This window comes from Acanthopagrus latus, chromosome 16 (assembly GCF_904848185.1).
Source record: "Acanthopagrus latus isolate v.2019 chromosome 16, fAcaLat1.1, whole genome shotgun sequence".
Classification (NCBI taxonomy): Eukaryota; Metazoa; Chordata; class Actinopteri; order Spariformes; family Sparidae; genus Acanthopagrus; species Acanthopagrus latus.
Window position 1 is genome coordinate 1,553,863 of NC_051054.1, and position 27,870 is coordinate 1,581,732.

The 27,870-nt window shown below is 42.7% G+C and overlaps 1 protein-coding gene across 2 annotated transcripts in view; it reads right to left on the reverse strand.

The window, feature by feature from the left end:
• arhgap5 (Rho GTPase activating protein 5) overlaps positions 1-27,870 on the reverse strand; it is a 54,826-nt gene that overhangs the window by 12,395 nt on the left and 14,561 nt on the right. For both annotated transcript variants that reach the window (XM_037071211.1, XM_037071209.1), the window contains exon 4: positions 3,314-3,391. In XM_037071211.1, the coding sequence (XP_036927106.1) occupies positions 3,314-3,391 (78 nt within the window). The remainder of the gene's footprint in view (positions 1-3,313; positions 3,392-27,870) is intronic.

Genomic DNA, 27,870 nt, shown 5'->3' on the forward strand with positions numbered 1-27,870 from the left:
TCTTCTAACCTGGCGAGTCGTCTCTGTCCCAAAACACTTCAGACAGAACCGAGTGTCAGATGTTTAAAGAAACAGAAAACAGTTTTACATATCATGTTATTGTTCTACATGTAAAACATTACATTACCATGGCAGGAGACATTTTGTCCCACAGATACATAAATCATCTTAAACTGGGCATCATCAGTCAGTCTTTTATCTTTGTAGTCTATATGATTGCTGAACAACACAACACACATGCTTCTTACAACACGTCTCCTCGTTGCTCCTCCTCATGGCGCCGCAGCCAAACCCACTCGACTGTCACAGAGGGATGTAAAGTCTCTGTGAATCTCTGCGGACGTTCTTTTAACCAAAGTTTGAATTATTCAATTATTAAAGTGGAAACAGACGCCGCTGTCAGAAAGACAAACAGATCGCTTGCTGTCTTCCCTCGAGAAACGACTACAAACCAACGACTCGGGACAAAATGAGAGTTTATTCTATAATTCTGCGGACTGAAACGGTGCCGACTGGATCGCCTTCTTTTTCCCAGGAGAGTTTGTGCCCAGTGACACAGAACAGCATCGTGAAAGTGGATTTTAACACGAACCAATCAAAACAATTACATCTTTTACATTGCGATATGATGGAGATGTTCACATCTGTACACCGAGTCTTGCAGGACCATTATCAACCTGCGTCTCAGACCCGAGTCCGATAACCTTCGCTGATCCATCAGATATGGATTATTTTGTGGGTAAAGCTCCAGTTTAAAGGATATCAAAGAGCCTGTGAGTGTTTGTGTTGCAGCAGCGAGGCTCACAGCTGAGCTTTGTGTCCGAGCAGCAGAACAGAGCTGCTCTCTGATTGCAGCTAACAGAGGTTATCATCAGTCTGTCTGCAGGCACAGAGGCCCGAGTGTTTCTGTGATGGAGCCCGAACAGAACACACGTCCACTTCAAACAACCAGTTTACTGCTCTGTTATTCCTGTCGAGCGAGGAGGGAAGCTCCGGTTTGATTTCATGTTGTAGCCACAAAATGGAAAAAAAAAAAGGCAGCAGGTCGGGTCATCTGAGGATCAAACTGATGTCAGCTCTGCCATTGACCTCGAGTAGAAATACGGTGTAATGACGGTTTATAGATAATAAACAAATCGGCCCAGAGACTCTGGATGAAGCTGAAATATATATCACTTCCTGTTTTGACACTGGAACGGCCGAATGACGACAGGAAGGAGGAGAAAAGGGAGAAAGAAAGAGGACAGAGCCCCCGAGGTAACACGACAGCTGTCACAGTGAATCTGAACGACTGCCAACACACACACACACACACACACTCTCTTTCAAGGAAATAAAGAGATTGGAGGAGAGGCCAAGAGGAGAGAGAGATTTAAACAACAGGAAATGCACAAATAAAATGAGGACGGAGAGGGAGGGAGGAGACGGAGGAGCGAGACGGAGGGAAAGATGGACACGACTAACAACGAGAGGAGGAGAGACGACGAGGAAAGAGGAGGAGCAGCTGATGTTTAATGAAGTGTTTTTCATAAAACAGTCGACAAATGCTGCTTCAGCCCAAACTGTTAATGAAGCAGAACCACGGTGACCTCCGAGTCTCCGAGGAAAATCATCTCTGCAGCTCCCCGAGCAAATATATTCAAACCATCTCCATAAAGAAACATCCAGTTTATGTTGCTGGAGGCAGCCGGCAGGTAACAGCCCACCATCCACTCCTACTGACAGAGGAGCTAATTGGCTGTAATGGTGCTTTTCACACAGACACGACGAAGCTGCAGAGAAATATGAAACTAAAGGACAGCAGCTATAATCTCTGACAGAGCAAACCCGTGTTTGATTTGTTCTCTGGGACGATTTATCAGATGTTTGTTAAAGACGCCATTTGGTGACATTTAGCTGACGACATCCAGACGAAGAAGAGGAGGGAGACACCTGAACCGACTGAATGAGCCAGAAACAAAGAGCTGTGATGTAGCAGCATTTTTTTGCCACTGTTCTCACCAGTAAGGCAGCTAACTAATGAAGAATGACTGATAAACGGTTTTAAATGTAATGAAGAAAATAAGGAGAAACTGCACTCAATAGGTGAAATCGTAGATATCTGTTTCAGTTCCTCTCTCCTGCACTGATCCGAGCTGACGCTGATTCTACATGCTGAATCGGCCAGAAAGCCTCTGACAAGGGTTGTCTAGTGCCAACAGAGTTGGACGCAAAACACTGACTGCCCTGACAATGCAGACAGCTGACGATCAGCCCGGTGTGTGTGTGTGTGTGTGTGTGTGTGGGCCTCTGGAGGTATAACAGCCATAATGAAGGTACATTCAGAGCCTCAGGTCTGTCTGAGAGTTCATTTTTGTTACTTCTACTTGTTTTTCTTTTCTTCTTCGTGTCACTAAATTCCCCAGTAAGACTTGGATGTTGATTTGGAAGCAGAACGATAACAGAGTCAGCGAGTTCACTCTGGGCTTTTCACTGTAAGTCCAGTTTTTAAATGTATTTTGCACCATTAAAAGTCAAAATGCATCAGGCTACTGGAAGTTTCTGTTTGTATATGATACACATAAATATCATCAGATGACTTCTGATACTAAAGACCATCTCATTTCTAAATGTATTTATGGTTTATTATCAGAAGAAGACAGAAAAGAACATAAATCACTGAGCTATTGTCAGTGTGTGCGACAACTGACAGATTTATAACATTTATTTATTTTAAGGTATATTTTCATCATGTAAAGGTTGTGAGGAAATCACTCCTCATGTTCCAGCTGCTGACAAGTTATATGAGCCGCCTATTAATCTGAACAGGCATGACACAAATTGATTAACTACAATAAAAGAGGAAATAACACGATCAATAATCAGTGTGGGACTCCCCTATTTCATCAGCTGGCTGTAAACTGCCTGGCACTGCCGACCGTGAGCTGTTGATTTCTGCCTGTGGTGACTTTATTTATTCCAACAGCCCGTCTGGCAGCTCCCCAGCCCTCGTGTGCAGGTTCGACTCGGCTCCGCGGGGCCATGTGTTTCTCTTTAAGCACTTCTGCTGCGTGGTCAGATTTTGGAATCAGTTTTCTCTGCGGGTTGAATTTACTGCACACACCACACAAACCCTCCTCGATTGGTAACATGTTTCCAGAGAAACTCCTGAGCTCTCGAACGTTCGTGGGAAAATAATTCGGAATCACAATTTGCAGAAAAATAATGAGAACCGGCGGCGACCGTGCTTTGAAAACTCCTGTTACACTTCAGGTAGCTGAGTGTGTGTTTATGAGGTTGTGTGACTCTGTGCAGGTGTGTGTGTTTGTGTTACCTTGATCAAACTGTTTCTGGATGTTGTCCTGGTCCGTCTTGTTCCCGCTGACGCGATAAAGGCCTTCTGTCGTCAGACCTGCGAACACAAACAAGCTGCGGCTCAGAAACAGCTCCGACTGGAACAGAAACTGCTGAATTCAAAGAGACGGGCCGACAGGAGCTGTGTAATTGGTTTCAGATAATGTGGTTTTCTGTGACCACACAGCGAGATGTTTCTGGGATAAAGGTTAGAAACTTTCATGCCACGAATTCCAAAAGTTTCCCAGAAACTTTTTCTTTCTAGGTTTAACAGCCTCTGACACAGTAATCACCACTCGCATCACTAATTTTGGCTTTTTCTCATTAAAGTCTCGATAATTTCTGGTTTCCGGGACGTTGGCGTCATCAGTTTACTTTGAGGGAACAACACATGCAGCACAGATGAAAACATGAATCAATAAATAAACAAGATGATACTAAAAAGGATTACTTTTCTAAACTCTGGGTTGAGTTATTGATCAAAAACATCACTGCTGCTCTGCACAAACACATCAACATCACTGAATAACAGAGAAAAGTAGAGAGAAAATCTTTATGAAGATAAAAAAGAAAGGTGAAGAAAAAACAAGAAGAAGAAGAAGAAGAAGAAGAAGAGTAAATGCAACACTCGACTAAATATTTCATAATCTTACATCTCAAGATTCAGTTTGTTCATCTCGTGGATATTTTAATAGTTTTGAGCCTTTAATACAGCACATTTGGGCAAATTTGGGACTTTTTGCTTAATTCTATCAAACATGTTGATTTATTATCATATTCCGTCTTGTGTTTCGTTGATATTTTCCTTTTTATTGTATCGGAATTTGTTTGCAATCATTTATGAGTCATCAACTCACTGTTGGCTGGAATAATACAGTAAAAAAATATTGTTATTTCTTTATGTGTGGCAGAAGATCAGCTTGTTAATAAATGTAGTAAATATTGTACTGTGAGTCAGGGAGGTGTGAAAGATCTTTACACTTCAGCCTACATCTTTTCGGTCATTGCTATAATCTGTTTTAGAAATTATTTTGTGCCTCCTTTCAGGTTTCAGTTTGACTTCATTATATCTAAGGAAACAACATTATTTACACTCTTTTTAAGCTGAAATCTTCACTGTAGCTGCAACGCTAAAACCATTCATGTTTGAAGTGGGTGCTCGACCACACGTGGAGGGCGTAATTAACATCTTTTCAAATCAATCTGGGATCTGAGGGCGTCTGGAGATAAATCTGCTTAGAAATCCTTCATGAATCTCTCCACATGTGCAGAACTTGCCTTAGAAACATCATGTTTTTAAGTTTTCTTCAGTCTTCAAGTAAATTAGTGATAGTTGTCTGTACATACGAAGTTTTAATGAAGTTTGCTTATTTTAATTTCAGTTGTTTAGGAGAAGGACTACGAAACTTCACCTGACTTTTATCAGCATGTCAGTGAGTAGATTAATAACTGAATTTTGACTTTTGGGTGAACTTTTCCTTTACAAATATAGCAGGTATTGTACTGAGAGTCAGGTAGGTGTGATAAGCTCTCTAAGCTTCAGCCTACACCTTTTCGGTCATTGCTATAATCTGTTCATGAGTTATTTTGTGTCTGTTTAAGCACTCAGGTGTGTTATGTTCCTCCACATTTAACTTACTGGATTAAATGTTAATGAATTCTGTGAATCTTCTGCAAAACATAGCTGTGATTTGATTTAATAACATTTAAATTTGTCCAGCACTCATAACTATACAAACCATCTCTCACACACAATATGGGGCAACAGTTGTTTCGAGCAACAACAACAATAACAGACAAACAGGAAGTCAACAAATGACTCTGCGTTGGAGCCTTCAGCCGGTCTCGGAGCAGCTTCTGTTCGCGTTTCCAACCGTAAAAACATCTCAGCCAGCTGGCACCTGACAGCTGATCTCAGACCAGCACATATGGAGACAGAGTGTCTTAATTAGAGCTATAATGTGTGTTCAGGCTGCAGGGATGAACACACATTGAACACACATTACACACACACAGACACACACACACACAATCCATACAGGTTCTGCTCTGTCGCTGCTGCAAGGTCATCCTCACTGCAGTATACATGCCTGTGCTGTGTGTGTTGTCTCTGCAGAGGCAGTTAAGCAGAGACAGTATTATGTAAATTCAGCTTTAATGGATTCAACTAAATCATGTCAAGTGTGAGAAACTGTGGGAGTGTGTGTGTGTGTGTTCATCTACGCATATTTGTGTGTGCGTGTGTGTGTTGACTCAGGTGTGTGACAGAACACTTCGTCTTTTAAAGTTTACAGAAATCTGAGGAAAGCAGCATTTTTTTTCTTGCTAAATGAGTCTAATCAGCAGCCCACTCAGCCCAATTTGTGTGTGCATGTGTGTGTGTGTGTGTGTGCGCATGTGTGTGTGTGTGTGTGCATGTGTGTTGTGGCAGCGCCTCACACAGTCAGCAGAAGCAGCTCAGAAAACAGAGTGGGTGGAAAGCCTTTAATATGTTGCACTGCTGTGTATTTAATATGCTCAGATTACTATCTTTGCGAGGACTGACAGTTAGCACGCCGAGGCTTCGACCTTCAGCCTGATGACACACCGATATCACACAAATTACACGGTGGAAGAAAAACGCCTTGTTCAAACATGCGGACTCATCCGGAGCCGCTGAGTCACCGTCGTGCGACTTTAAACTCCGGTTCCGTTTCCTCACGTCGAGTTAAAAGTCGATGAGCGTTCAGAGTTTCACAGAAAACTGAACATCGAGATGTCGAACAGAAACCACAAAAACATCCGCGAGGAGCCGGAATTTTAATGATCGAGAACACAAAACAAATGAGAAAGGCTCAAATTTTAATGTGTGCTTGGCAGTTTTTTTTTCCTGGAATATTTACTGAGGTTAGACCAAAACTTCTGACTCTAACTGTATTTTTATTTTATTCTATTTTTGTTTTGCTTCGTCTTGTTTTTCCATTTTTATCCATCAGTCACTGTTTTTCCCTCTGTGACTCTTCACCAAGGAATAAATAAAGTATTTTCTTTTCAACACTAACATTAAATATTAAGACGTTAACTCTGAATTATCAGAAAGTGTATCTGTAGAACCAAATCTTTCCTGTCTCTTGATTGGGACGGGCTTTATCTTCGTGCATCATGCAGATGCAACATGCAGTAAAGACTGTAAAGAAGCCTGTTACCAAAACATTAGCAGCAGTGTTCTTTGACAGCTTTCACACTTGACAAAAAACCCAAACACTCACTCACATCTGGCTTTTGTCTTCAAACGTCAAGGGAACAATCATCATTTATTCCCAATTAAACGACCCGGCAGTAGTCACAGATATTTATCAGCTCCAGTTCTATTCTGCAGTGATGGAAACATGCTATCTGGGTGGACACACTCGTTTTATGCTCCTGGAGGGTTTAAATTATGTTTTTTTCTTTTGTTTTTGTCTTGAAGCTTGTTTTCCTGAGCGAGACCAAAGACACATTTCCTGTTTCTGTTTTTCTGTTCTCCCTGAAAGTGTTTTTCTTTGTGTGGTGACAGTTAGCTTGTATGAGCCTCGCAATAAAGTGTGATCTAATCTAATTTAACATACTATTCTGAAGCAATAGATGAAAAAATCTTAGTTAGTTATTGTCAAAATTCATGAATGGACACTTGAACTTCTTGCCAAGTTCCTGCTTCTCATAAACAGCTTGTTTCCAGCGATGTGACATCAAAGTCCGACTGATTCGCTCATGACGAATTCAGATTTCGACCTGTTTCATCACATCAGAACGCCTTTCTCTTCACAACCAGCAGCCCATTGTTTAAAGTTTCAGACCGACCCCTCGCTGACCCGATTCAGTGGGAAATACATCACATTAAGGAAGTAATGTTCTTTTGATTATAAAAACATTCACCTGGCATACGTTGACCTATAAAATCAGCTGATAACCATCAGGAAACAAACTATTTCTGTGTGTAGGCAATTATTTCGTCATGATTTCCTTTGTAGTCGATGAGCAGTGACGTCATACAGGTGGCTCATTTTTAAGATTCTTCCACATGAACCTGAACGCAGCATCGCTCATTCACCTGCGACTTTAAACTGACCCGTCCGCAAAAGGTCACCACCCCGAACATCTCCGTGTCCTCGGGAGGACATCTGATTGTCAACAGGATGTAACAGACCACACACATACACACACCACACACACACACATACACACACCACACACACACACACACACACACACATAAACCTGAGGGGAAGGAAGTTAACAGTGCAGCTCATGTTTGCATGTAGAGATCTGATAAGATTCATCCTGCTGTGATGTGATCCAATATCCTGATGTACACACACACACACACACACACACACACACACACACACACACTTACTTCCTCTCATCACTCATCACTCTCTCTCTCTATCTGTCCATCTCTTCCTTATCTCCGAACTGTTTCTCTCTCTACCTGTCTCTCTCTCCTCCCATTGGCCACTCGCAGCCGTTAGTTTATTGTCGTGACAACCATCTGCCGTGGGCGGAGACAGGAAGCCAGTTCAATGAGTGCAAGTCAATCATTGGCTATTTTTAACTCTTATTTTGCCAGGCGGGGACACACATGCCGATTTTCCATCACATCCGCTGGTCTGGCTCTGCTCGAGTTTGATGCAGGATTTTGCATTTCCACCACAACCGGGCTACCTGCTCGAAGGTGTGTCTGAAAGTGATGACACGCATGTCACAAAGGCACTCCGCTAATTCAGTCCGTTATTTAGCCATTTCAAAGCTGTTATTACAAAGCAGCATCACAGGAAACGTCGTGTTTTCAGCAGCAGTAACTCAACAGGAGTCTTGAAACAATGTTTGGTAGAACAAACAGGACGAGAGAAACTAAAGAGATTCTGCAAGAGGATACAAAACCCCTGAGAGCTGAACACAATGACTTTAAAATCTTCTTTCTCGTAGTGACCCACCGAATCTTCTGACTGCTCAGTTTGAGGCCTGTTTTATTCTCTACCTGCAGTTAAAAGTTCTATAAACTTTACAATGTGTACAGTGATAATTAAACTGCATAACTGTGACCAAAATCAACAGTCAATTTTTTCTTTAGTAACAAACATCTCGTGTGATTTCTCTCGAACACATTCAAAGTTTCCAATGGAGAGTTTATGTGTTCAATAATGGAACAAAGATGCACAGAAGATAAATAACTCCTACACTGTTCAACACACACAGAGAGGGACTGTTGTGAAAACTGCAAACAGTGTTGTCGCCCCGAGGAAAAGATCCAAACGCTCTGAAAACAGTCTCTGCTGCTGTTCAGGGATTCACTCAAAGAGACTGGAAGCTGAGAGCAGGTCTGTACCGCTGTTTATCATCACCGTGCAGGGTGACCTCTGACCTCAGCTGTTTGATAGTGACTCACAACGAGGTGTTTACTTGTCTTTATAAATAGGCACAACCTGCAAGTGTCAAACGTGTTATTCCCATTGAGAGAATGACTTTAAAGTGCTCACATGACACGGAGATAACCAGATTTAAGATAATGTAGCTCAACACGTAAACACGGTCTCTGTGTGTACGGCAGGCTGTCTACCTCCACGCAGGAACAGGAAGCCATTATTAACCAGGTCTAAGAATTATCATGTCGACTGTTCTCTTCACGGCTTCACATGCTCGACCTGCCATTGTACCGTGTCCTTGTCGGATTGCACAAAAACAAAGCCTGAAACATGTCATTCCTCTGAGCTGTGGAGCTCCATTGTTGTCCACAAACTATTAAAAACACATCAGTGAGTCAAACACGCTGGGCTTTATTTTGATTCAATCCCACACACGCCATTCTGCCGCCACGAATACTCACTGGGGGCTCCAAATGTGGATGCCAAAATTATTCCTCTTGTTTGTTTAGAGAAACAAAAAAACAAAAAAAAACTGGGACTTTTAAAGGGTAACTCCACAAGTTTTACACATTAAAACCACTCAGTGGTTACACTGTGATGAGGTTAATGTAGAAGCAGCTAAAACCGATGTCAGCCTGTTGGAGAAGCTCTGGTGCATGTCGTTCAACCAGAACCCAGGAACCTACAAAAGCTAACATCCTATTATCCGTAGCTTCCTTGACTAGAACCAGCATTTTCCATTGCAACTGATTTGAGCTTGTGTCTATTTAAGGATCCCTCAGAATAGTACGCACATCGTTCACTCACTGAGATCTCAGCTTGCGAGTTTATCGAGTGAATGCTGCTTACAAAACCATAATTTTATTAGCCCACCGAGCAACACTTCTAAAGCTGCCTGCACAGTTATTATCTGATGTCATCTATAATCATTTTCACAGTAAACTCTCAAGACAACTCAAGTTAAAACTGTGGCTGGGATTTTTTAAGGTGACATAAGAGGTCTGAGATGTGACAGGACACAGATACGAGTTAAGGAAACAGGAAAGACGGGATTTTTCCTATTTGGAATTGAAACTTCAGACAGGACAAGCACTGAGGGAATTTTTCTGTGACGAGGCCCCAGGGTTGCAGGAAATCTGACACCGACCCAATAGTAAAGACTGTTTTTATCCACCTGCACATGTGTGTGTTTCTTACCTGTGTGTTAGTTTGTTTATCCTGAACACACAGAAACACACACACCCAGCAGCGTCGTCAAATCTGACAGCAAACAGGATCTGCTGCTTCGTATCAGTAGATTACAGCCCACATGTTCCAGTTCCCCATGTCCAGAACATTAAGGCCTCATCCCGCTCATTATAAAACGGTCCATGACATGCAAACATGCAGCGACTCTTACAAGGAAGATGAATGTGCAGGTAAAGGCGCTTTTTCTTTCTCTCTAGAGGAGAACGAACGCTGCTTTTTCCCACAAACCTCAGGCTGAGAAATGAGCTGAGCTCTCAGGTCTGGAAGTCATTCTGCTGCCGATACTCGACTCCAGAGAGAGAGAGAGTGTGTGTGTGTGTGTGTGTGTGTGTGTGTGTGTTAAAGAAAGAGTGCAGCTTTATGTGTATGGAAGTAATGACCTAAGGTGAGCACTTTCTTTGTCTTTTTCTCTCTCTCGCTCTCAATTTCTCTCTCTCTCTCTCTCACACACACACACACACACACACACACACACACACACACACACACACACACACACACACACACACACACACACACACACACACACACACACACACACACCCTCAGAGTTGTGGTCTGGTGGAGTCATCAGTTTCTCCACTGGTGTGTTAATTTAATGACCGACCCTCCACACAACCGTGGGTCAATATAAATCAATACAAAGGCTGCAAGGAGGGTGTGTGTGTGTGTGTGTGTGTGTGTGTGTGTGTGTGTGTATGATTTAATATCTGGGCACCTTGTGTAACGAGATCCATACTCACACACACACTCTGAGCAGACAGCGGGCCCACAGCTGCAGTCTGAGATCTTTACAGTCGGGAGTTAAATCACAATTTCATCAAATGTACGGCTGCGGTGAACGTCTGCAGTAAAGAAAAGACGGCGCGTCTGGTTCTCTGCTCTCGGAGGCTGACAGCAGTTTCTCTGCAGTCAAACCGTCACGATAAAAAACCAAACAGAAACCTGAAACATGACACGCCGGGCCGCAGAGGGAAGTGAGCAGTAATTTCAGAGGAATATCAGCCTCCTCGAAACGCTCCGACTTTAAGACCACCAATGAAATATCAAGCAGCCCTCAGGACATCACATCAAGATCAGGATGTGAGAACAGATGTATAATGTCTTGCGTTTCTCTGGAGGAGCCTTGTCAAGTCTGAGAAAACAGCCCCAGTCAAGTAATCATGTTTCTCTCGGCTTTGAGACGACAGAAGTGTAACAGGAAGTCTGCAGTAAAAACTGGAAGTTGTACCTGGCAGGGAAGGTCTAGACAGAAGAAAATGTGTTTGGGATGAATAGAAATCTTCATGGGACGTCTCGGGGATGAAACTATGACTATTGTCCTTTCATGCTGTCATAGTTATCTCTCCCACCACAGCGCTGGTCATAAAAACTACTCAGGATGAGACATCAGAAAAATATGACGTGTTAGAACTTTTTAGAAAGATGTTAAATTCACATCAACTGCAGACAAATACTGTGACCAAGTAAAGAAGCAACATTTTGATTTTTGGATGGTTAAAATTGTTTTTTGGTGAACGAAGGCTGGAGCTCTGATGACTGTCTGGTATTTTTTTACATCACTAATAGCATCTAATATTTCTAACACTTGATCCAGTCAGGAGATTAAAAGTCAGAACATCTGTTTTGACTCCTCCTTTATGCAAGTGATATCATAAATCACCAGAATGTCCCCTACACATCTCAAATATAAGCAATGTCTGCACGAGCTGACTGAAAACAACAAGTATTGACTTTATCAAAACTTAATACTTTGGTTTGATGTGGCACTGCAGAATGAAATAGTTGGACTGGTGCATCTTCACAAGACACAGAGAAACAAAACCAGAGGAGAAATAATATGAAAATGTCATACTTGGACTAACTGGACTAAATTAAACAAGCAAATGTAACGTAAAGGTAAAACCAGAAACTGAATCAAATGTCACCTGATGAAACTTTCAAACTGATATTTAAAAGAACAAAACCTACGGAGATGTTTTCTCACTGGACCTGTTTGATGATGTGAAACACAGCTTGAGTGAGGAAATTTACATCAATATTTAAAATCGAGCAGCACGAATGTTTCTGCAGAAAAAACACAAAAGAAAGAAAGAAAGAAAGAAGAGATGAGACGCGAGGAGCCGAAGGCCGATCGCTGCGAGGCTGATAAGAAGCACGATGTTCGTAAGATCTTTCTTCTGTAAATGTCTCATTTACATCCTGTCAACCTGAATCTGAGCTGAATGTGTTCCATGTAGGAGGAGAGGGGAGGAGAGAGGAGGAGAAAGGAGAAGACGAGGGGAGAGAGGAGGAGAGAGGAGGAGAGAGAGAGGAGAGAGGAGGAGAGAGGAGGAGACGAGGGGAGAGAGGAGGAGAGAGAGAGGAGAGAGGAGGAGAGAGGAGGAGACGAGGGGAGAGAGGAGGAGACGAGGGGAGAGAGGAGGAGAGAGAGAGGAGGGAGGAGGAGGGAGAAGGAGGAGAGAGAGGAGGAGATGAGGGGAGAGAGGAGGAGAGAGAGAGGAGAGAGGAGGAGGAGGGAGAGGAGGAGGAGGGAGGGGAGAGGAGGAGGAGGAGAGAGAAGGAGGAGGGAGAGGAGGAGATGAGGGGAGAGAGGAGGAGGAGGGAGAAGGAGGAGGGAGAGGAGGAGATGAGGGGAGAGAGGAGGAGGAGGGAGGAGGAGGGAGGGGAGAGGAGGAGAGTCTCCTGGTACGTGCCACCACGTTCTGCTTCAATAAACTTTATTGGTATGACGCGTAAAAACGTTTGTGTTGCCAAAACAGAAAACGAAACACAGCGGATGAAGAAAAGCAAAGGTGAGAGCAAAACATATTTATCTTAGGTAGGAGCAGAATATTGTCAGTTAATCTATGTCAATATTCACATATATTAATGCAAATAGTAAATAAAAGTGTCTGTGAGGGTGTAAACAAAGATATTTCCCTGGTGATCGTATGCAATTCACGTCCTGTTGGTTTCATACTAAAGTTTCAGACACTGAAAAAACCCTCACATGTGGTTTTATTCAAATAAACAACATGCTGGTGAGAAATGTCAGACGCATTTTGGCTGACGCTGGTAAAAACACTCAGCTGATGTCAAACCAAGACAGCGAAACCCGCAAAACTTTTAATAATTACAGCTGTGAAGGATCACAGTCTGAAAACACAAACTGACCTCCCCACTGTGTGTGTGTGTGTGTGTGTGTGTTGACAGTCGGACAGATGTCCAGCTTTCAGGGAAGCGACAGGAGCAGCCGACAACACACCCACACAGTCACACACACTAATTTCTAATGTAACAGAGACAGATGGGCCGGCATTATAAATAGAGTCATCAAGCTGCAGCTACCTAGCTAACGCTCTATTTACTCTCACACACACACACACACAAACACACACACACACACACACACACACACACACACACACACACACACACACACACACACACACACACACACACACACACACACGGTTAGTCCACTTTTTGTGTCGTCCTGTTTTTTCATTACTTCTCGACCTGCAGCTCGATGAGATGAATGATAATGAGGCCTAATAAATCAGATCTGGACACAAACTCTGCAGAGACAAAGCACCAGCTATCATCCTCCACTTCAACCCAGCACGCTTTTCTTTGTCTGTTCAGCAGCAAAACAAACTAACAACTAGTTTATGACAGCAAAGTTGAATATCATTCATTCACCAACTTTGGAGTAGCAACAACCACAGGACGAAACTTGGTCTATAATGGAGACGTTAAACAAGTTGATTAATTGTCTCAGTGAATTTTCAGGCAAAATTGTCAAACATTGTGAGGTTCCAGCTTCTTAAATGTGAGGATGTGCAGCTATTCTTTGTCATTAATGACAGTAAGTGAAGCGTTTTAAGAGTTTTGGACTGTTTGTGGAAAGAAGAAGGAATTTGAAGATGTCACTTTTTGGCTCTGAGACGGTTCATAAAAAAGAAGACTCATCGTAGAAACAACCAGTATTTTCTGCAATGAAACAAGATTGTATTTACTATGAAATGTTCTCAAAGTTTTTTGTTGTATTGGCTGTTTTGAATCGTTATCATTTCTATATGCAAATCGGTCTTTTGTAAGATGTGATCTTAAGAAATGAAGGAGCAAATAAAACAACTCACTGCAATAAATCTGAGTGAATGCAGCACACCTAATGATATATTTACTATGACGCAGCATTTCTTGACATTATTATGACTCATGCTTTAATGTTTGAGCAGCATCTAACTCTCAAGACTGGAGCTAATCGTTAATGTCATAACTTATTGATCAAGTGAGATGTAGATGAAGTTGTTTTTGGATTTGTGGAGCAGAAGAAAACAGTGAGGGATTAGTAACAACTGCAGACGTCTTCTGTTCAACCACGAGTCACAAACCTCAAAATTATGCCGTTTACTGTAATTTAAGACAAAGAAAATCAATAAGTCTTTTTTGCATGAAGGCTGTGTGGTGAAATATCCCTTTAAACTTCGATGCACTGGAGAGGAGGGCAGCAAAAAACCCCACAGTTTGACCACGAGCACAAACATCTACTACAGCTGTGGGTTGTGAGTCGTGAGTCAGCTGTCAAACTCTGTTAAACACACACAAACACACACACACTACTGAAGACACACACCGCAGTTTTCAGTGACTTATCTGAACTCACCATCACACACACACACGTACACACACACTCAAAGCATTTATTTTTGGTAAGGCTAAGAGACAGCACGGGGGAGAAGAGGACGAAGAGAGAGGAGATAATGATGAGATGGAGAGGATGGAGAGTGAAGCCAAAGAGAGGAGAGTGAGAGGATAACAGGAGAGAGATGAGATGCTGGAGGGAGGACAGAGGCGAGAGAGGAAAGAGGGAGTAGGGGAAAGAAGAAAGACGAAAAGGAAGAAGGGAAGATTAAAAGAAAGGATTACAGAGGGCAGCGAGGAGAGGAGAGGGGCAGAGAGAGTCAGCACCTTGTGTTGTACAACATGGCCGACTAAACGCCCTCCAGAGACCTTCATCAAAGCTACCGCATCATCACAAATCTGTGTGTGTGTGTGTGTGTGTGTGTGTGTGTATTAAGCCTGCAGCAAGGTGCTCGGTGAGGTCAGCGGCTCTCAGAGAGGCGACAGAGTGACTTGTCTGTAACAGCAGGACTTCAAATCCTCTCAACACTTCTCCATTTGCAGCTAATGTCCAGCTGTTAAAGGACTATTCCACCCTTCCTTTTTTTGTTTTTAACACTCTAACCACCTTTAATGGAGTTTATGACCGTTTCTAAATCTGCATTTTTTCCCCGTCTCATTTGGAGCTGATTTTCAGTCCATCACGATGTCTAAAAAGCCGTCAATAATGGATGTTTCTGCGGTTACGTAAGGCCGTAATCACAATCCAATTAAAAAGGAAACATTGCCAGCTGTATTCATAAGCCATGCGCATTGTTTGTTTCCAACCGTTCACACACAAGACGTAAAAAAAAACCCAAAAAGCAGACGCAACAAAAGCTAGAAAACATTCAACTCAGTGGGGGAACAAGCGAGGAGAATCAGGGAACGAGCAGAAACTCACAGCGAAGCTTAAAACGGCTAAAAATAAAGACGTGTTCAGCAGACAGAATCACACCCACCGCTGATCCCATTTGGGCCAAACTTGGGGGAAACGATCGTTCAAAGCATTGTGAATGACACTGATCGGCGAGAAGTGCAGTTACAGCCGAAAAACAAGGTGACATTTCACTCCTGATTGGCTGAGACGGCGATGACATTACCCAGTGAGCCGGGACATTTTATTATTTTTTTTCTTACAGTTTCCTTGTTAACAACGAGAGAGACGGAGGAAGTGTCGAGTTTGAGGCTGTCTGAGTTTATTTTAATGTTTCAATTTCAGCTGCATGTCAGAAAAGGATGAATTTGACTGCAGATCCGGCTGTCAAAGTGTTCAGTCCTCAAACTTTTGGACCTTTTTCCGAAACAGACCCAACTGACAGGACTGAACTTGTCAAAAAGGTTCCCCATTGACAAACATCAGTTATATAAATTCTTACTGAATACATGAATCTATACGTGAAAGATAAACCCTCCTGGTGAGGATTCAGTTCAACTATGTTCTGCTGGAAAATCGATAAGTGCAAGCTGATATTCAACCACAATGTTCTATCACGAAACGCAGTCACTTAAAATTATAAATACCATATACAATCTATTACATCACAGGTAGGGAAAGTGTCCGCTAACCACCGCTAATTTATGCTACGTAAAATGCCATATGCTTTAAAAGTGGTGACTAGCGAAACATGATTTGCGTCTATGAATCTCAACAGTTTTCCCATCATCAAGGATCAATATCATATTGTATTATGATGACACTTGTGATTCACAGTCCTGCAAAGTAACACTAACATTTAATAACAGGTTGTATCTTCAGGATCCCAGTGAATGTTTTTTATTTCTTCAAAGTTCCAGCTGGACCTTCGTTTGTCTTTGTACCTGCGCTGTTGTCTGACCCAGCTGGATGAGAATATTATCCACCATTTTTTTGCTTTTACTGTGTTGGTTTACTCAACCCATAAACGACGGGACACACTGTGAACGGCTTTCATACAGACGATTACTTCAGCTCCAAGTAGCTCTTACAAAAACAGTGTGTTCTGGGGATTATTCAGAGCGACCCAGACTCTGTCGTCATGCTGTCCGTGCCACAAATTCATTTCAAATGCACTGGTGCGTAGATAGAAATCTCAAAACCTGGTCACATAACAACACGACTATTTGCAAGATAGCACCAGAGCCAAGTGAGAAAATATATTTGTTTTGTGTCCTCTGGGGGATCTAAACCCTCGTCTGTGATGAATGGCCAATGATGTAACCCAAGGTGTCCGACTGAAAAAAGAAAATAACGGGACGCTGTGATTCGTCTTTCGCTCCACCGCACACATTATCCTCACGCTGCACACAATGAGGTCCGAGTGAACGTGGTCACTTTCTCCGATCGCCGGCTGGTTTGTTTTCAGAGCGCTCACATGTTCGCTGGCGGCATCATCGCAGAGAACATGGGAGGGATAAAAAAAAAAAAGAGAGAGAGAGAGAGAGAAGGGCAGTATAAGGGCTTTTCAAGCCAAACTAATGGAGTGCTGGACTGCTCAGATACAGCCACAGGACACACTCTCCCCGTCACACACAAGCCCCATTAGACCAGATGACTGCCTCAGAGCTAGGTGGCATGGCACTAGCCTCCCTCTCACTCTGTTTCCTCTTTCTCCCTGCACAGCCTGGCCCCAAGACACGAACACACACAACGACCCATCCAGAGCCTGACGTCGCCCCGGGCCTGAATCAAGCTGGCCTCGTCTGTCCCCCTAATACTCTGCTGCACACACACGCTAGGGGCCGTAACCAATTGCCTTAATCTAATCCTGCACTGGCCCTCTCACTTTAGGCAATATGAAGAAGGAAGGAAACAGAGAGAGAGACTAAAAGGGGAAATATCCTCTTCCTCTTCTTCTGCGTTCAGTCAGCAAACAAAGACAGTGAGAGGTGGACTGAGGTTTAGGTTACTCTGCTTGTGTTTGTAGGTAGATTTAGTTTGCAGCAGAAGAAGACAAAGCATCTGTCCGGACAGACACAAGCTGTACTCTCTGTTTCACTTGTTTAAAACCTTCATTCTGCCCACTGCTGATATCGTTGTTTAAACACTGCTCAGGCCAAAACAGGCCATTATTGTGCTTGTTGATACACGTCAGCTGATGTTCTCGACTGTAAATATACACATCATAATTCTGCAGTTACAAAACACTGAGAAAGTCGTTTAACAGTCCAATAACACAGAGAAAGAGAAAGTCTTCATTAGGGAGCCACAGCCAAAACATTTTGATTTGCACATATTTCCATTTCTATTTTTGCTGTCAGACAACTCACTGAGTATAAAACATGGACTTCATTGTGCCTCATAGCCACCATCAATCAGGACTCAGGTGACACGGGAACTTTTCACACCTGTGGGGATTTGTCCTGGCTCTGCTTTGCTTCTAACTCAATCTCTGTGGTTTGATGTGTCCATGTTTGTACGTTCAGATATCTTCTGTACTTTACAGTTTAGTCATGTTCGCTTTCAACTGTTTCAGGAGTCGTGTGAAGTTGCTGCTACTGAAAATATTTCCTGGCTCTGCAGCTTCATACCAAAAGGTTTAAAATAACTCAGTATCAACAGATTTTTAATGTGTAGAAATTAGAGCACATGAAATGTGTTGATTACCACATTAGTGGAGCTCTGTTAGTAGCTATTTGTTGATCCTACTGCAGGAAGGAAGAATATTTAAATCCGCTTTGTTGACCATTAATCATGATGACAGTCTTCGGTTAAAGACACACCTTCGCACAGGTAGCCCTGCTCAAACCAAGACAAGTCAAGCAAGCACAGAAAACCAACCCGGGACGCTCCTGCAGCAACTTGTTCTGTTGCTCTGTTAAATTGGCTCCTCTGTGCTTCTCATCAAAGCACTGGACCAGCACCAGTCTGAAAACCACTTTTAGAAAGCTGCATGTCTGGGTGAGAAAACACAAACGTAGCATGAAGGTCTTAGCGGACATATTGTGGATGTACACGCAGAGAGAGAGAGAAGGTCATGATGGATACTTCTGAAGCCAAATACAGGCGATTACTTTCAATTAACTAAAGTACAAAGAAGGATGCACCGAGGCCACTCTGTCTGTCTGTCTCTGTGTCTCTCTCTGTCTCTGTCTCTGTCTCTCTGTCTCTCTCTCTCTGGGGATGATCAGCACACAGAGAGAACAAACACAAGAGAAGAAATAAAGAGGGCGAGCGAGGAAGGCAGAAAGAGCAAAGTTTGCCCAGAGGGAGGGAGAGCGCCTGGATGAAAGAGGTTAGAGTCCTGCTTCACCTATTCACCAGGACGAGAGAGGGAGAGAGAGAGAGAGAGAGAGGGAGAGAGGGATGGGCAGGAGGGTAATGGAGGAGTGGCTGTTCAAATATTCAGCCCCACACACACACACACACACACACACACACACACACACACACACACACACACACACACACGCACACACACACACACACACATTTTCTTATCTCTTAGTGTCTCTGAGTTGGTGACCAGGAAATCCACAGGGAAGAGATTAAGAGTACGGGCAAGGGAGCAGGATGTAATGCAGAGTGTGTGTGTGTGTGTGTGTGTGTGTGTGTGTGTGTGTGTGTGTGTGTGTGTGTGTGTGTGTGTGTGTGTGTGTGTGTGTTTAAAATGACAACAAATATTAATTTAAAACTGTGTGCTTGAATTTTTTTTAGGGAAAACTGGACTGAAACACTTGAGTATCTAAAATTAGATTGTTAAGATCACACAAGTGGGCGCACACACACGCACACACACACACACAGTATGTGTCTAAGCACAAACATCTTTTGTAACCACCAGCAACAACCCAGACTGATACCACAAATACATCAGGTCATACATACATTCATACATGTTTTGGTCTCTCTCTCTAACACACACACACACACACACACACACACACACACACACAATCTGCCCAAAAACCACATGCAACACAAACAGCTCCCATCACCTCTCTGCCTCTCAGCTGGTGGTTTATCACATGTGGTTAAAACTTCCAGTTCGTCTCTTCAACTGGTAAAAATCAAACACCAGTTGGTGACTCACACACTCAGAGGTACAAGGAAACACGGCTCTGACTCAGATCCAACATCACCACCGTAAAAGAAGGGTCAAAGTTTAGAGAAGCGGGCTGATCAGACGGACTAATCCTGAGCAGGAAGTTAATCAGTTAATCAGTTAATCAGTGCAGACTGCTGTCATGTAAACGGAGCTGTACACCTGCTGGGCTGAAATATCACAAACCTCCAGAGTCTCTCTGGACGCAGTCATGTGAGAAAATGAAATTCACCAATGACCCGGAAGTAATCGGAGAAAGGGCAAGATTTTGTGCGCAGAGATTTCCTGGTACAGTGGAGGAAAACTGAAAAGCAGCTGTAATAAAGTGTCTGATATGTCTTGGTGTAACTTAAAGCTCCAATGATATATTAGTTATTAGTCAACTATTTTGATAATTGATACCTAAAATTCTCTGGTTGCAGCATCTTCAATGTGAATATTTTCTGGTTTCTTTCCTTCTCTATGATGGTGGACTGAATGTTTTTGGGTCATTTGAAGATGTCGTGCTGGGCTTCGGGAAACGCTGATCGTCTTCGGCTTCAACCAATGTTACTGGTGAAGTGTGTTGAGGTGAAACGATCAGGATAGCACAGTTTTTTCATTTTCCTTCTAATGTGTTGATACTGCAGAAAGTGCCTGTTGTCTTGGTTTCAACACGTCTGCAGGTTATTTAACCATCATTTGTTTGCAGTCGTTATATATAAAACCAACATGTTTTCTGCACCTCAGTCTGGTTCGTGTTGTCGTGACTCACGCGTAGCCGTGGATTGTTAGCTGTTGGAAAAGCTTCCACATGAAGTGTGAATTAAGTGAGATGTTTTCATCCCAGACAGGCAGAAACACCAGAAGGCCACGGGTCAGACGGTCAGGCCCGACCCAACAGGCCGCTGGGAGCTCTGGCTGCTCTGACCATTGAACAGGAAGCCCAGTCAGTGTGTTTCCATTGGACATGACGTCAGACCAGCTGCCAGCAAGAAATCAACACATGATTACATCACAACACACACACAATGAGTGTAGGGAATGGGAACACGCCAACCGCCAATCAATTTCCAACTTGAACTCTCACTTTAGCTGATTTGTGCTGGAGCTCAGAGAGCTGGAGGCAGAGATATAATAATAAAGAGAAGAGGATGATTGACAGGGACGAGCAGAAGAACACTGTGTTAAGATTACGTCTCATCTCCTGTCAGTTGTGCTTTTGTAGCCTCTTATATCCCAACGCTCTCCATCCAAACTCTTCCTCCACTGAATGACGACGAGGCTCTTCAAGCGAACACTCAAACGATGTACTCTAAAACCTATGAATTATTGTTATAAAACCTATTTCACTCCAGAGAAAATCCCTCTATTGCGCTACAAAGTCAGGAGTGGTGATCTGACTTCAAAGCGGGCTGAAAATAGCCAATAATCAGCTTTGTATGAGGCCCGGTTGACATGGCTGCTGAATAATTCTCCAGCAGAGCTCAGAGTGGAAGTTAGAAGCCGGTCTGCTGGGGTTTCCCTGCATCGCTTCTCCAGAGAGACGCCAGATGGGCACTTGCAAAATCTGGCATCGTTACAACAGACCGAAGAAACTTACAAGTGCAAGACAATGTCACTGACACCAGAAATTAGATATTCAGGCTGATAGAGATGTCTATTATAATACTGACTGCTCACCCAAAGGAGTTACGTTATTTAAAAGCAGGGCTGGGCAGCAGATCGTTGTTGACTCATGCTCTGACTCTGCCAGTCTGCATACGTCCAAATGCAGGACTGTCGTGCATAAATCAGCCATAACAACGTCACGTTAGCCAGCTAGCTAATTAGCACCCATGACCTCAGCAATCTAGTCATTTGTTTCATGCTTGTTAATAAGAAAAGGACCCAACACTTCACCCTACCCCTCGGTCCTAACAAGAATCGGGACAAGGCATCAATGTGCAAAATGGAGAGTAAGGTTAAATGGTGTTTTGGATCGGGCCAAAGCTTTACTTCCTGATAAGAATCATAATAATCATAATCATGATTGCCAAAAAATGATGGCACAACACGAGACGATGGAAAATTTGAAACTCCAATGATGAATCACATAAACTGACTGAAAGTCGCATTCAAACAAATGATGGAAAGTGCAATTCTTCCAAGAGCAAACTTCGTTTAAGATGCGTTTTATACAGTCAAATAGCCGAAGGAAGTTCTTTTGAAAAGCAGAACAGAACAGAACCGCCTCTCCCCCCTCCATCCATCCCTCCTCCTCACATTATACTAAGTGCTGGGGAAGATAACCAATGGGACTTCCAAATGCATCAACATCAAAAAGCTATTTAATCATTGCTCTGCCTCTCTCTCTCCAGCCTTCGTGCCAAATACCATTTCATGTCTCTGGGGAGCAGGAAACATTTAATAAAACTTCTCTAATCGAGTTCGGCAGCGGGGAGCTGCGTGGCCTCGCTCACGCAGTCGCATCCGTCTGCTCGTCATCTGAAAGACTCTGCTTCTTCTCCACGTTCGTCAAATGTGTTTTATTCTCAAAAGCCACGCTGATGTTCAGAGGGAAGTTTTGTAAGGACACCTGACAAAAATAAACCCTATTGTGCCTTTTGTGTTCCAGCGTCAGGCCCAGGGGTGACCACAAATCACGTTTTCGGGGCTGCGAGGGACTGGATAGTTACATTTAGAAGATATTTCACTCAATGCACGTTAGAACAAATGTGCAATTTAAGCAGCACTTAAACTAGATTAAAATATATGCAGCCTGAACTGGTGCAGACTGCAGCCCGGGGCGTGTGTGCTTTAGCCATTTTAAAATACCAAGATGTCAGCAAATTTGGGTGAACAAAGAGGCAGAAAACAAGTGAGCCAGCGCCTCACTCCCACCGCTGTACATTCACTTCTCACCTGTTCTTTAAGCATTTTGCCGTCAAGACAGATGAAGCATCAGGATGACTGCTTTCTGACTGATGACGTCTGATTTCTTGAAGAAAAGTACATCTTTAAAATCCTGGCTTGTGCAATGATGCGGTTGCCGTGCTGCTAAAAAGGCAACACGGCCGGCATATAAAATATGAAGAATTTGCATCCGCGAGCACTCAGAATTAATTATTCCTGTGCTGTATATTAATAAAAAAAAAAGGTTTTAGGATGCAAATGAGCGGTTTAAATGTTGCAGCTGTCTTTATATTTTATCATTTTAATGCCAAAAATAAAAGGAATATCAGTGTTTTAACAGGAAATGTCTCCAGAAGGACGGAGATATCACGGTGGAATCACCTTGACCGAAAAAGTCAAGGACAAAGTCTTTTTACATAAAATCAAATGTAGTCTTACATCTGTCGTTTTCTGTGGAAGGACAGTAAAATGTTTTGGGTGTTTAAGCTTAAATTTGTCACATCAAGTTAGTAACTCTCAGCTGAAAACACCCCATGAGGTTCAAAGCTTTTCATTCTCTTTCAGAAACCTTGAAGGTTTTGATTAATTTCTCTCGGGAGGCAAGTTGACAGATTTGGGCACTGCTTCCACACTCTCTGGAAAAAAATACCACTTCAAAATTAAGTAACAAACAAACAGTACAAGTTGTTTTTGTCTTTTAACAAGTGGAAAAAAATTGTCTTGTTTATGTCACTGAAATGAGACTTTCTGGGTGTCTTATATAAAGTGTAATGACATATTTTTTACTTGAAAACACAAATATACTTGTAAGCACTGAGTTCTTGCACCGCGTCTAAAAAGGCAACATGGTCGGGACATAAAATATGAAGAATTTGCATCAGCACCAGCATCAGCGAGCACTCAGAGTTAATTATTCACTCCACTGCGCTGTATATTAATAAAATAGTTTCAGGATTCAAATGAGAGGTTTAAATGTTGGGCCCATCTTTATGATTTATCATTTCACTACCAAAAAAGTAAAAGACAGTCTGTGTTTTCAGTCGCCTTGACACCACTACTGAAATGATGTCATAGTGTATGTCTATTTAAAGATATAATCTTTAACTCAGTAATCTGATAACCTGTCGCTCTCACATCTGGTTAAACATCCAATTTTTTGTCAGTTAGTGAGGAAAGAAGTTGGTGAACATCACTAAACGTAACGTGAATAAAATTGTAAATAATGACCTCGTCTGTGAGCATTTCAGAGTCACATCAGAGTTTTTCCAGCAGGACGTCCCTGCGTCTCCCTCTAGGACGATTGGACAATGTGATTTTTTATTAACAGGGATGTCTCCTTTAACTTTGACGGAGCCGCTCCCCTAGGACGACTAACACACTGCGTTTCCATCAGTAAAGAAGTCATTTTTCAAAAGCAACTCCTGCTGTCTGAATACCTGAGAGTTCACTTTTCATGGAGCGAGAGGTTGCTGAGTGCGTGGGCAGGGAACTTTAGCGAAGTACCTCATGTCTCCACTTACTCATCTCTCTTTAACAAAAAAACCCTTTCACCTTCTTCCTCAGCTCTTCTTAGCTGTCACTTCTCTTCTGCAGCACTTCTCTCTCCGGAGTATTATCAGTTCTCTGCGGCTCTGACCCCTTCGCCTCCTTAATGTCGGATTCTAGTAGAAATTGAAGTTCCCCCTGCCGTTGACCTCTCTGTGTGTCGTTCCGGATAACACTGCGAGCTTAATGCAGAAAATACAGAGTGCAGATTTGTGCTCGACCTTGTACAGTTGGGTAAAACTGTGGCCGTCTAAAAGCGTGATCCCCTGACTGCTGCATTTTGGAGAAATGTAAGTTCAGGACTTATCAGTGTGCTGTAAAGGCCACACACAAAGACATACCTGAGGCAGAGGCACACCGAGTGCTTCAGAGACCAACAGACTTACTCTCCTCAAGATACAATCATACAGTGAAAACATTTCATTTACACATCCGCAGCTACGTGTATATTTACACTTCCTCTCAGATGATGTGTATGAGTGTGCACATGTGAGACAACACACACACACACAGACAGACAAGTCCAGTTATGATTTATGTTCTCTATAAAAGGCTACTCACATCATCCACCTTGTTTTCACACCTGACTCCATCCCTCCTCTGAAGAAGCGTCTGACAGCTGGTGTAGCTTGACAATGAAAGAAATCGTTAACCTCTAACGCCGCCACAGTCGTCCGGAGATATTTTCTTTCTCAACTCCACCAGTCTTTCCTCAGTTCAATTAACTCGCACAAAGGGGACATTTTATAATCCTAGACTTGTAGAAGCACTTTCATTCTCGCCTGCACCTTCTATTCCCTCAACCAGGCAGCATCACTTCATTGATTAGTTGTCAACTATTTTTATAATCAACCGGTTTTGGTTTCCAGCTTTTCAAACAAAATATCTTTGGGATGTGGACCAAACAAGACACTTCAGTCGTCCGTAATGTCTCATCACAATCGATAACTATACTAAGAGGAACAAAAGCACACGTGGATGGTCGGTGGATAAAAAGATCCTAAAAGCTCATCTGGCAGCTGAAGAAGAAGAAGAAGAAGAAGAAGAAGAAGAAGAAGAAGAAGAAGAAAGTGAGCTGTCACAAGAGAAGAAGAACACAGAGATTTACTTAGAAAATTATGTGTTACACTCGTATAAAGCTGTAATCTACAGAACTGAAAACATCTTGAAACACTGAGTGGGTGATGTGAATCACATCACAGGGGATTTTCTACATAAGGACGTACTTATCACGTTGGAATCACCTTGGCCGACAAATTCAAGGACTTTGTTTTTCTGCCTTTTTGAAATAAAATTCAGCGTTTCTTTGTTGTCGGTTTCTGGGGTAAGAGAATCACACGTTTCGAGTGTCTAAGCTTACATTTGTCGTGTAAAGCCAGTAACTCCGAGTTACAACATCCCTGGGTGTTCATCTGGAGGCGTGTTGACAGATTTAGCGCTCGGTTTTAATTCAAAACAGTGCTTTCTTGGCCATTGTCTTCAGAAACCTTGAAGGCTTTGGTTAATTTTTTTCTTAAAATGTACAAACCTTTGAGGGTTTCCAGTGCCCTTGGGAAGCCTGTTAGTTATATTATAATTAGAGTGCGGCGGCTGGAACGCTCTAAAAATGATAACAAGCAGATCCCTCCGAACGGGAAACGGAGAGACAGCGAGCGCAGAACAAGCATCATCCTAATTTAATGCAGGCATTTTATCTCAGAGTTTCTTTGACTGTGCACATTTTACACAAAACTCTTGACAGAGACGTGCACTTAATTAGCCGATTCCTGGAAAAAGTCACATTGTGTTGTCACCATGAAACCCACAGAGAAAGTTGTGTTTCTGCATCAAATCTTTGGGGTATAGGAGGAGCTGACGTACACAGCACGCGGCTCAGTCTTATCACTTACACAAACCCACCAAATAAAGGTCACACGCGGAATCACAGCTTCACGTCTTCACACCTTCAGTCACATTTACAGCCACGCTCCGTCACACACACACACACTTTTGTCTCACACTCATAAATTCACAGTTTCTCCTCTCACACTTTCTGGTCTGAAACCGACGGCACCACAAACAGCTATCATCACCTCTCTGCCTCTGTGCCTCTCGGCTGGCAGTTTATTACATGTGGTTGAACTAAACCAACCAGCCGTCTGGCTCCTCGCTGCAACCAAACAAATAAAAAGCAGTGACCGTATGAGGGCTGGAACTACACTTCATTATTATTGTGGCTTCACCTATTGAATAATTTTTTTGTGGAGCTGATTAATCCAGCCATCTATCAGCAAAAGACTAATCAGGAATGATTTCCGTAAGAGGTTTGCCACATAAATCAGTAGTTTAAACTGCTAAAATGTGAATATTTGTCTTGAAAGATGGCACATTGGATGTCTTTGGTTTTGGAGTGTGAAAACAAATCATTTCAAAGTGTCACCTTTGATTCATTTTTCACTATTTCACTGCAATCTATGAAAAATAAGGCTTTCATGTAGCAGCTGGAACAGAGGACGCTTCCTGAATGTGACAAACATCACAAATATGACATCTTTCTTAGAGTCGGGCGACAGCGCCTCCTGATTTCTTGGCTGATTGACTGGGCTCACTGTTTTCTTCACGGTTGCAGACAATAACTACGGGTGAAAACAGCCATCAAATTTGTTGTATCACACAAGTACTGAATTGCTATGATGTATAAAGTGTTTCCAGTGTTACTGGTCCTGTTAATGTTTCCCAGTGTGTCAATACAACCAAAATGACCCAGATGTAGGTTGCAAACACTCAATCATGTTCTGTCATCGTATTGATGCAAAAATCTTCAGAGTCTGCTTTGAAAAGCATCTTAGAATCAAGCGAAACAATAAAAATAACCATCAGTTACCATGTTATACAGATTTATCTAGTAACTGTCTGCCTTTAGTCTCAAACAGGAAGGAAATGATCACAAGTCCCCAAACCTCAAGGTGACGTCTTTAAATTGCTAGACTCGTCCTACCATTCATCCAAAATTGGGCAACAACTCCTAACTTTCCATATTGGTGTTTATTTTAATGAATTTTTTAATTTCCACTAACACATTTCAGCCATTATGGGCTGTATTATGGCATCATTTGCCTTAAACTCATTAAGTGTTGAGTGTCTGTAGGTGACACTCTGAGCCACAGAGCAGAAATATAAAACAAATACTTTTCTGGGAGTATTTTTCCAGAGAAAGAGACACATTAAATGGGCCAACATAAAGAGAAGGAGTGCGTTCACACTTTGACTTTCACCCCCAATTATTGTGACAAGTGTCTGATGGAAAAACAACAATAACACAACATCATAGTGACGTTTTAATGATTCCTGCTGGGACACTCTCTCCTCCCACCCTGCTCAGAGGTCAGAGATCAGATAGAGAGTCAGTATCTTATTTTAGCAGACAGTTTCTCTTTCTGAAGGAGGGTCTACCTTCCACTGAGCAATCACACCAACACAAACAATCTCTTACACCTCTCTACATCCACAGGACAACCCCACCCTCTGAGCTACAAACTCAAATATGTTCGACAGGCAGATTAAAACCCTCCCTGGGCTCCCAAAGAAAGAAACCACCTGAAAGGTCTCATCAAGTTGCAAAAGCTCTTAAATTGTCTGGATATGAAGCACCTTACACAACAGCAGTCTTTAAAAAAATGGACAAAGTTCTCAGTGCGTCTGGAGAGAAATGATATTCCACAAGAAGAAGGGAAGGGAAAAGCTATTAAATCTACCCAACAGACCGTCTGGACTTAGAGGGTTTCACGGCACTACCCATGAAATCTCCAATACACTGCTGTCAGCTGGCAGGCGTC